Raw genomic sequence first — 11747 nt, 5'->3', positions numbered from 1 at the left:
TCATTGTCAACAAAAGAGTCCGAAATGCAGTACTTGGATGCAATCTCAAAAACGACAGAATGATCTCTGTTCGTTTCTAAGGCAAACCATTCAATACCACGGTAATCCAAGCCTATGCTCCAACCAGTAACGCTGAAGAAGCTGAAGTTGAACAGTTCTATGGAGATCTACAAGACCTTTTAGAACTAATACCAAAAAAGATGTCCTTTTCATTATAGGGGACTGGAATGCAAAAGTAGGAAGTCAAGAAACACCTGGAGTAACAGGCAAATTTGGCCTTGGGATACAGAATGAAGCAGGGCAAAGACTAATAGAGTTTTGCCAAGAGAATGCACTGGTCATAGCAAACACCCTCTTCCAACAACACAAGAGAAGACTCTACACATGGACATCACCAGATGGTCAACACCGAAATCAGATTGATTATATTCTTTGCAGCCAAAGATGGAGAAGCTCTATACAGTCAGCAAAAACAAGACCAGGAGCTGACTGTGGCTCAGATCATGAAATCCTTATTGCCAAATTCAGACTTAAATTGAAGAAAGTAGGGAAAACCACTAGACCATTCAGGTATGACCTAAATCAAATCCCTTATGATTATACAGTGGAAGTGACAAATAGATTTAAGGGCCTAGATCTGATAAATAGAGTGCCTGATGAACTATGGACTGAGGTTCATGACATTGTACAGGAGACAGGGATCAAGACCATCCCCATGGAAAAGAAATGCAAAAAAGCAAAATGGCTGTCTGGGGAGGCCTTACAAATAGCTGTGAAAAGAAGAGAAGTGAAAAGCAAAGGAGAAAAGGAAAGATATAAGCATCGAATGCAGAGTTCCAAAGAATAGCAAGGAGAGATAAGAAAGCCTTCCTCAGTGATCAGTGCAAAGAAAGAGAGGAAAACAACAGAATGGGAAAGACTAGAGATCTCTTCAAGAAAATTAGAGATACCAAGGGAACACATTTCATGCAAAGATGGGCTTAATAAAGGACAGAAATGGTATGGACCTAACAGAAGCAGAAGATATTAAGAAGAGGTGGCAAGTATACACAGAAGAATTGTACAAAAAAGATCTTCACGACCAAGATAATCACGATGGTGTGATCACTCACCTAGAGCCAGACATCCTGGAATGTGAAGTTAAATAGGCCTCAGGAAGCATCACTATGAACAAAGCTAGTGGAGGTGATGGAATTCCAGTTGAGCTATTTCAAATCCTGAAAGATGATGCTGTGAAAGTGCTGCACTCCATATGCCAGCAAATTTGGAAAACTCAGCAGTGGCCACAGGACTGGAAAAGGTCAGTTTTCATTCCAATCCCAAAGAAAGGCAATGCCAAAGAATGCTCAAACTACCGCACAATTGCACTCATCTCACAAGCTAGTAAAGTAATGCTCAAAATTCTCCAAGCCAGGCTTCAGCAGTACATGAACCGTGAACTTCCTGATGTTCAAGCTGGTTTTAGAAAAGGAAGAGGAACCAGAGATCAGATTGTCAACATCCGCTGGATCATGGAAAAAGCAATCGAGTTCCAGAAAAACATATATTTCTGCTTTATTGACTATGCCAAAGCCTTTGACTGTGTGGATCACAATTAACTGTGGAAAATTCTGAAGGAGATGGGAATACCAGACCACCTCACCTGCCTCTTGAGAAACCTGTATGCAGGTTAGGAAGCAACAGTTAGAACTGGACATGGAACAACAGACTGGTTCCAAATAGGAAAAGGAGTACGTCAAGGCTGTATATTGTCATCCTGCTTATTTAACTTATATGCAGAGTACACCATGAGAAACGCTGGGCTGGAAGAAGCACAAGCTGGAATCAAGATTGCCGGGAGAAATATCAATAACCTCAGATATGCAGATGACACCACCCTTATGGCAGAAAGTGAAGAGGAACTAAAAAGCCTCTTGATGAAAGTGAAGGAGGAGAGTGAAAAAGTTGGCTTAAAGCTCAACATTCAGAATACAAAGATCATGGCATCTGGTCCCATCACTTCATGGGAAATTGATGGGGAAACAGTGGAAACAGTGTCAGACTTTATGTTTGGGGGTTCCAAAATCACTGCAGATGGTGACTGCAGCCATGAAATTAAAAGACGCTTACTCCTTGGAAGGAAAGTTATGACCAACCTAGACAGCATATTGAAAAGGAGAGACATTACTTTGCCAACAAAGGTCCCTCTAGTCAAGGCTATGGTTTTTCCAGCGGTCATGTATGGATGTGAGAGTTGGACTGTGAAGAAAGCTGAGCGCTGAAGAATTGATGCTTTTGAACTGTGGTGTTGGAGAAGACTCTTGAGAGTCCCTTGGACTGCAAGGAGATCCAACCAGTCCATCCTAAAGGAGATCAGTCCTGGGTGTTCATTGGAAGGACTGATGCTGAAGCTGAAACTCCAGTACTTTGGCCACCTCATGCAAAGAGTTGACTCATTGGAAAAGACTCTGATACTGGGAGGGATTGGGGGCAGGAGGAGAAGGGGTCGACAGAGGATGAGATGGTTGGATGGCATCACCGACTCGATGGACATGAGTTTGAGTGAATGCTGGGAGTTGGTGATGGACAAGGAGGCCTGGAGTGCTGCAGTCCATGGGGTTGCAAAGAGTTGGACACGACTTAGTGACTGAACTGAACTGAACTGAGAGCAGATCTGCCAGCAAAGCTCAGATCCATCTGGCCCTACTCCTGGTTTCATCTCAATCAGCAACTTGTTAGCATGAGGTGGGAATCTGAGAACCTAAAAGGACCTCAGAGATCACTAAGCTCAGACCCAAATGTTCATGGACAAGAGTATCTGGAACTGAGAGGCATTCTGTGGCCATGGGAAGGAGGAGGTTGGAGTGAGCTGACACCTGTGGGAATTCCTGCTTTGCCACTGACTGGATATGTGGCCTTGGATGAACCTAGATTTCAAGCATGAAATGGAAATGCTTATACCTCCTTTGCGGGGCTGTTATTACGAATAGAAAAAGTTTAGAAACATATACTGAAAAATCAAATTCAAGGGAAAAGACAACCATTCAGCTCAAGCCAGAAGAAAAGCTGGAGCATGTAAATACATGAGATTCCATCCAGTTACTAAAAGCAAGCTTTGAATCTGCTCTTAACTCTTCGTAAAAGGCAAAGGAGAAGGGAAACTGAGCGGGTGATAAGATTTGGTAATCACACCATTGCAGGATGAAAGTCAAGTTTAACCTGACAGTGAGACTTGCTGTTTAGCTACAGTAATCAGGACATGGTGGTGTGGGCAGAGAGATAAACACATATATCAATGAAGCATGATGGAAAAGCCCGAACGGACACACACAAGTATGGCCGACTGATCTTCGACAAAGACCCAGAGGCAATCCAGTAGAGTATGGACAGTCTTGTCAACAGACAGTGTAGGAACCATTTATTTGTTCCTAACCACAGGCAAAACAATGAAACCTTGACCTAAACCTCACACCTATACAAAAAATTAACTCAAAATGGGTCACAGATTGAAATGTAAAAAAAACGTATAAAACTTTTAGAAGAAACACAGGATTTCTCTTTTATGAGTTAGGATTTGGTGAAGAGTTTTTAGACAACAATAAAAGCAGGATCCATAAGTTTAAAAATTGATAAATTAGACTTTATTGGAATCAAAACCTTTTTCTCTGTGAAAGATTCTGCTGAGAGGATGAAAAGCTACAGACTGGGAGAAAATGTTTGCAAACAATATGCCCGATGAAGGACTTGTATCTCATTTATGTAAAAAAAAAGTCTCAAAACAATAATTCAAAAATCAATAAGAAAAGGGACAAAATATATGAACACATATTTCAGTGAAGACGGTATTGCTGCTGTTGCTGTTCAGTCGCTCAGTCGTGTCTGACTCCTTGCAACCCCATGGACTCTGGCCCGCCAGGCTCCTCTGTCTACCATGGGATTCTCCAGGCGTGCATAGTGGAGTGGGTTACAATTTGCTTCTCCACAGGATCTTCGTAACCCAGGGATTGAACCTCGGGCTCCTGCATTGTGGGCGGATTCTTTACCAACTGAGCCAGCAGGGAAGCCTGAAGAGGGTATACACATGGCAAATGAGCACATGAAAAGATGTTCAACAGCGCCAGCCAATTGGGAAAGGCAAATAAAGACCACACTGAGATCTCACTACACACCAATTCAAACAGCTAAAATACTCCTACTTCCCTGAGACCTTGCAGGGGTCACCACCCCTCTCTGGGTCCCTTTTTCATTTGGAGGAGGTTCTGGCCAGTGTTGACATTCTATTGTTGTATAAAAATGGGGTCCTCCAGTTTATTTTCACTACAGAAGGCAGTGCCCTTCTGTAGGGGAGGAATTCTTTCAAAAAAAAAAAAGGATAGCTAAAATAAAAAACAGTAACAACATCAAATTCAGTAGAGGAACTGAATTTCTCAAACCTTGCAAGTGCAAATGTAAAGTGTTATACCCACTCTGGAAAATAGTTTGGCAGTTTCTTTAAGAAAAAAAAATCAACAGGAAACCACCATGCAACCCAGACAATGCACTCCTGGGTTTTTCAGTTCAGTTCAGTCAACCAGTGGTGTCCGACTCCACGGCCCCAGAGACTGCAGCACGCCGTTTCTCTGTCCATCTCCAACTCCCAGAGCTGTCTCAAACTCACATCCATTGAGTCAGTGATGCCATCCAACCATCTCATCCTCTGTCATCCCCTTTTCCTCCTGCCTTCAATCTTTCCCAGCATTAGGGTTTTTACCCTAACAAAATGAGAATTTATGCCCACACAAAAATCTATACATGATTGTTCATAGCAGCTTTATCTGTAATAGCCCCAAACTGGAAACAATCCAGATGTCCTTCAGTAGGTGAATGGCTGGACAAATCATGATAACATCCATGCCTTGGAACAGTATCCAGCAATAAAGAGGAACAAACTATTGATACATGGAACAACTTGGAATGGTCTCAAGGGCATTATGCTGAATGAAAAAAGCAGTCTCAAAAGGTCACACACATATTTCATGATTCATTTATATCATGTTCTCAAAATGACAAAGTTACAGTACTAGAGAACATTAGGGTTGTCAGAAGGAGATCTCGGTGGCAATGGGACAGTCTTAAAGCAGAGGGATGGCAGTTCCCTGAACCTGTACACATGATCGAATGGCCTGGAACTACACTCACACAGTACTGCAATCTCACTCTCCTGTTTTTGGCCTTACATTGCAGCTGTGTAAGGTGAAACCCTTGGAAGGAACCAGGTAAAAAGTACATAGGTCCTCTCAGCACCATTTTTCCTATGAATCTGTAATTATTTCAAAATAAATCCTTCTTCTACTTGCTTCCCTGATAGCTCAGTTGGTAAAGAATCCGCCTGCAATGCAGGAGACCCCGGTTTGATTTCTAGACCAGGAAGATCTGCTGGAGAAGGAATAGGCTACCCACTCCAGTATTCTTGGGCTTCCCTGGTGGCTCAGCTGGTAAAGAATCTCCCTGCAATGTGGAAGACCTGGGTTTGATCCCTGGGTTGGGAAGATCCGCTGGAGAAGGGAAAGGCTACCCACTCCAGTATTCTGGCCTGGACAATTCCATGGACTGTATACTCTATGGGGTCGCAAAGAGTCGGACACTACTGAGTGAATTTCACTTTCACTTTCCACTTGTTAAATTCATCACCAGGAGACAAAATGAAAACCAGGAAAGGGCTTGAGGCACAGTCACAGGAAGAAAGGATCTGAATAACCTTTGACCTCCACCCCACCCAGTCCCATAATTCTCCCTCCTCGACCCCCAACACACCCATAAGCAGAGCAAGGTGGGCCTCTCAGGGGACAGACACCCTGGAGAGAATAACATACACTGTCCCTTGTGTCAGAGAAACAGTCCAGGAAGGAAAGCATGTCAACTCATAGGGGGATGAGGGCATTCTCTGGCCCAGGGGATTCTCTTCAGAGTCTCCCCAGGCATGGATTGCAGGTTGTGGGGATGTAGCACTTTCCTCTGGAAACTGAGAGGTTAGGCCCAAGCTGCTGCCCCACGGCTGGGGGTCAGAAGCCTCCGGACATTATGGACACAGGCCAGAACAAAGCACCCCTCCCTCACTTGGGGGGAGTCACCAGAGCCACTCAGGGCCAGCTGTGAAATCTCCTTCTTCCCACTGTTCTTCCCCCGCCTTTCACCCCCACTGACAGGACAGCCATTATTTCGCTAGGCTGGGACCCTGGGTGTGAAAGTTCGTGGGCAGCAATTACCAAATCAACCACTCCTTCTATAAGATAACCCCAGTTTGGCTCCAAAAGTTTCATTTTAAGAAGCAACAGATCTCTTTGAGGTTGCTAGGATATGTTAGCCACCAAGATTTCCCCTCACCTCCCCGACTCGTGCCCCATAAACATTGAATGAACCTGTTCTTAATTTGGAGCTTAGGAGTTCTGGATGCTGAACTGCTCCCCCTGACAATAGCTGGTGAGCAGGTACTCTGCTGCTGCGGCTAAGTCGCTTCAGTCGTGTCTGACTCTGTGCAACCCCATAGACGGCAGCCCACCAGGCTCCCCCGTCCCTGGGATTCTCCAGGCAAGAACACTGGAGTGGGTTGCCATTTCCTTCTCCAATGCATGAAAGTGAAAAGTGAAAGTGAAGTCTCTCAGTCGTGTCCGACTCTTTGCAACCCCATGGACTGCAGCCTACCAGGCTCCTCCGCCCATTGGATTTTCCAGGCAAGAGTACTGGAGTGGGTTGCCATTGCCTTCTCGGGAGCAGGTCCTCTACTTCTTAATTTAAAAATTATTTAATAAGAAAAGAAGTTTAAAAAATATAATACACACAGTAATTATTTCTAAAAACATGTGTTTATAATTTGTATTCAGTAACATTCTAATTAGCCTTATGTTACTAAAAAGCATTACATGTTAAAAAAAAAAAAAAAAAAGAATGCTGTAAGCAAGGTGGCTCAGTGCTAAAGCATCTGTCTGCCAATGCAGGAGATGTGGGTTTGATCCCTGGGTTGGGAAGATCCCTTGGAGGAGAGAAAGTCAACACACTCCAGTATTCTTGCCTGGAGAATTCCATGGACAGAGGAGCCTGGTATTGCAGTGAAAAGGAAAAATGAGGAATGAGTTTTTCTTTCTCTTTCCTGAGAACAAAGAAGATAAAGAGAACAGTGAACAGTCCCAAACTTTCCTAGTTTTTACTTTTAACTGTTCCTAATCTGTGCTCTGTGACTAAGCTTGCTTTCTTGCCCCCTAACTCTGCATGTCTGTAAATAAGTTTGGTTTTCTGCCCCCTAATTCTGCATAAGCTACATTTTGCACCTATTATCCTTTGGTTCTATGCCAATTACATCCTGTATTTGGTGTTCACCTTTATAGCACTCTCTTGGCAGATCAACCCTCAGAAGTTTTTCTGTATCAGAAAGAAGGCCCAAGTAAAAATACACAATGGACCCAACTATTGGGCCACCAGACTGCCAGAGGCTACCTGAAGCCAGCCTACGGCTATTTTTGAAACAAGGCAAGAGGAAGATGACAAGATCCTAACACCTTTGTTCCTCATCACTGACCCTTAACTGCATATAAACCCCAGGCCCCTCCTCAGGAGGGATGGCACAGTTCTTGAGGCATGAGCCTACTATGTTGCCCTCTCAGCCAGCTGAGGATTAAAGCTACCTTTTTATATCCTCCAGACTCTGTCTCTGTAATTTTTATTTGGCTTCAGTGGGCAGCGAAAGACAAGATTTTGTTCACTAACACTGTGGGCTGCGGTCCACAGGGTCACAAAAGAGTCGGACACAACTGAGCAATTATGCAGGCATGCACACAAGTCAGAAGCAACAGTGACTCTCCAGAGTAAATAACAATTGTATTGACTCCTGCAGAAGGAGGTACCAAAAACTCACCCCACGCCTGAGAGTCACCAGGCTCTTGAAATGAGACCAGGGAGAATGAAGAGATCTGAACCTGTTAGCGCCTCTACACATCTGAGCTGCAGCCACTGGTTACAACTGGATGTGTCACCAGAGTCTGGGGAAACCCTTGACTGCTCGGAATAAGTACATCCAAGGTATCTCCATGTGCTTATACAGAGCTAACCAGCACCGTGCAATAGACAGGGCCAGGCACACAGGGGTTAGGGTTCGGGGCTGTGACTCCGGAGGCTCAGATTCCTGGTTCCTCTACACACCACCCTTCCTATGTATCCACACCCAAGAGACCAGCCTCACAAAGCCTTGTTTTCCTCATCACTAATGGGAACAGTAACAGTATAAAGTTGATAGAGCTGTAATGAGGATTGCATGTGGGTAAACTATTTCCATAGTTCAAGTACATTCAGACAGATCCGTTGCTGTTAGCTACTATTGTTATTTTGGGGATATTATTATTATAAACGGCAGTTTCTCTTAACTATTAACTGTGTCTCACAGAATGAGGTGTAATTGGTGGAATAATAGATCCGAAATGACGTTTGTATGCTGAGTCTTGTTTGCTGAGGCAAGAACTGACCTCACAGTGATGCCAATACCAGAAAGCCCAGCATGATTTACAAAGCTGTTTCCTCTGCCTCTTTCCACATAATTCTTAGGAAGCCCTCCCCTACCAGCCCTCGGGAGGTAGGCATTGTTCATATTACCCAGTATTTTTCACTTAAGGACTCTGAGGCTCAGGAATGCTTTCCTGTGTCACCTAGTTAAGTAAGGGGATGGCATGAGGCTTGGGTCTTAGTCCCCTTGTTTCATGCCTTTTCCCAAACCATATGGTATGTGGGGTATTGCAGGAATGTCATAAAGCCTACTGGGCTTCCCATGTGGTTCAGTGGTAAGGAATCTGTCTGCCAGTGCAGGAGGATTTGATCCCTGGGTCAGGAAGTTCCCCTGAAGGAGGAAATGGCAACCCATGCCAGCATTCTTGCCTGGGAAATCCCATGGACAGAAGAGCCTGGCGGGCTAAAGTCTATGGGGTTGCAAAGAGTTGGACATGATTGAGCATCTAAACACATGCACACCTAAAGCCTATTGGTCAATCTGTCCCAACAATGAGGAACCTGGAAAAATGATGGGTCCTTAGGTTGGGTGTCCCTTGTTCCTCCCATATCACACATGTCACAAGACATGTGCAGTCCACACCCCCTGGGAAGGTGCAGGGCAGCCACCAACCTTCTTATTGGGAGGAGGAAATCTCTCATCAAATCGCAAAGCCCCCACATGTCAGCAATGTCCCCTGGAAGAAAAGGCTTCAGGGAGTTTAACTAATGGAATTCCAGCCCCCAGATTTGCCTTGAGATATCAAATTTCCTACCTGTTTTCAAGCTGGTAAGTGAAGCTAAGTGGAAGCTGCTCCTAACTCTGGCCTTAGAATTACTATGGATTAAGAGAGGAAATGATTGAAAAAATTCTGGTTTTCAGAGATCAGAAAAACTTTTAACTGGTATGAGTCTTAAGGAGGCCAACTGGCCTGGGCCCAGGCCTTGGGCACGTGTGACTAAATCATCAGCATGTGATAAATTATCTTATTTTTATAGATCTTCAAAGAAACTGCTGCCATAAACTCATTTATTTTAGAGACTCAGGGCGGGTCTAAACAGATCAATTTCATTTGGGGATACCCTGGCTATGAGCTGTCCCTCCTGCTCCCAACACTACGAGTGGTGAAAATAGAGGACTTAGCCTCAGTCTGGCTCCCTTCTGGGCCTCTTTCTTTTCAGACCACCTGATGATTACTCTAGCCCTTTCCTCCCAATTCCTAGTTTATAAACACCAAATTTTTCCACAATTCTCTGCTGAAACCTTTCTAAACTTTCTTAAAATGATGGGACCAAAACCACACACAGTGTTCTCATCAGGGTCTGGCCAAAGGTGAGGAGATTTGAGTATTATTTTAAACTCTCTCAAAATTTCTGTCTTACTTACATCCAACCATGGAATCAATTCAGCCTAGTGTGGTATGGGGAAAGAAGAGAAGCAGGAGTGGGGAGCCCAGCTCTATTGCTAACAATGTGACCTCCAGATCCCTTTCTTTTGGACGCAAAACCAGCCCAGAGAGACCTTTATCCTCCCTTCGTGTGTTCTGGGTCCCCCTTAATTGTACCACTGGAGGCTTTACCGCCCCGAATCTGACTGTGTGACTGCCATAAACAACCTGTCTGCACCATTTGCCCTGACTCCAAGGAAACCTGACCTGGGCTCCACTACCTCCCACATCCTTACCACAGGAGGTGCATTTTGCCCTCCCAGAAGAGGCAAAAAAGCCTGAGTGTGGATTCCACCATTCCAGTCCTCTTGGACCTGTGAGTGGAGGAAAGCAACCTCACCACACAACTGCCTACACCCAGCTTTTCTTCACCCACTCCCCATAACTTGCCAGGCACCTGCCTAGACTTTATTGCATAGACCAAAAGCCGCTGCTTTCCGGGGGCTAGTTCCGGACCTGGAAAGCTGGTCCAAGAGCTGCAGTGTAGGTTGCCAGCCTCGGGGGAATTCTTAACATTGCAGGCAGCAGCCCGATCAGGTAGCAGAGCCCACGCGCTGGCTGCCGCCCTCAGGGACGGGGAAAGCATAGTGGAGAATGGCTCTTCTGCCACCCACTCAAGCTGAAACGGGCTCTGATCTTCATCTCAGAGGGACCACAGCCTGTTCCCTACAAGGCGCCAGACCAGGCACTTCCAAGCCCACGCCCTTAACAAAGTAACTGTCACAGGAGCCCAAAACCGTGTCCCGGAGATGTTCTTGTTCAAAGAACTGGGCAATTCCCTACCCTAGTGCCAAGACTACCTGAATAGAGCTGGCCCAACAAGCAGGTAACTTGCATCGCCGTTTCCTACCCTGAGGAGGGCGTGTGAGTAAGCGCACGCGCACACATACACACACGCACGCATGCATACACACATGCACACACACGCATGCACACACGCACACGCACACACGGCCAGCACCGGCTTGCCTGGCAGGGCGCCCCCTTGCCCGCGGTGCGGGGTCCGCAAAGATGCGTTGGGGAGCGCAGCACCGACCGAGGGACTGCGAGGGTGGGCGCCCGCACCCTCAGCGCCTCCCAGGCGCCTGCAGCACCGACGCCGGGACCGCGCCGACGGTGCGCCCCGTGCGGCTCGGGCTCGACGTTCCCGCTTCTCCGCTCACCTTAATGTTGCTGAAGATAGAGCGGGGACTGCAGCCGGCTTGGCCAGTAGAGGCGGCGCTACCCTGGCGCGCGCCGGGCTTGGACAGAAGCCCCATGGAGGCGGCAGCACGGGGCGGGAGGCCGGGAGAGCGGGGCCGGGGCGCTTGGGCTGGGGCGGGCGGCCAGCGGGTGGCGGGCGCCGTGTCGGTGGCCGGAGGAGACTGAGCGCGAGGGTGCGCGCCTAGAAGTTTTATAAGTGGCCGCCGCCGCCGCCGATGATGAAACGCGCACTCCCTCCTCCCTCTTTCCCTTCGGTGTCAAAGGCGCTGCGAGCCCCCGCCCCGCCGCCGCCGCCCCCTCAGACAGGTGTGACGCGGTGGCCGGCGGCGCTTGACCTCTTTCCGGCCGAAGTTGTCTCTGCGTCCGCAGCTGGGCTGGGACCCGCAAGGCTCGACCGCCCCTCGAGAAGGTCCCGCCCGCCGGAGGGTGGGGGCGGGGGTGGCGGGCCGGGGAGAGGGAGGTCTGCAGGGGGAGCGGCCGGCTGCAGAGCGTGGGGGCACCCGGGGCGCTGGCGTGGCAGGGTGGGCGCCGCGGGCCCGCAGACTCGAGGGGGCCAGAGAAGGGATCGGCAGGGCTACGAGGCTAGAAGACAGGAGGCGGGGGCGAGGG

At 47.3% G+C, this 11747-nt stretch overlaps 1 protein-coding gene across 1 annotated transcript in view; it reads right to left on the bottom strand.

The window, feature by feature from the left end:
• SLCO2A1 (solute carrier organic anion transporter family member 2A1) overlaps positions 1-11194 on the bottom strand; it is an 87105-nt gene extending 75911 nt beyond the window's left edge. Inside the window, 1 exon segment of the mRNA NM_174829.3 lies at positions 11099-11194. Coding sequence (NP_777254.1) covers positions 11099-11194 — 96 coding nt within the window.
• Positions 11195-11747: the final 553 nt, after the last annotated feature.

Source organism: Bos taurus, chromosome 1 (genome assembly GCF_002263795.3).
Source record: "Bos taurus isolate L1 Dominette 01449 registration number 42190680 breed Hereford chromosome 1, ARS-UCD2.0, whole genome shotgun sequence".
Taxonomy (NCBI): domain Eukaryota; kingdom Metazoa; phylum Chordata; class Mammalia; order Artiodactyla; family Bovidae; genus Bos; species Bos taurus.
This window is presented reverse-complemented; position numbering and strand designations above follow the sequence as displayed.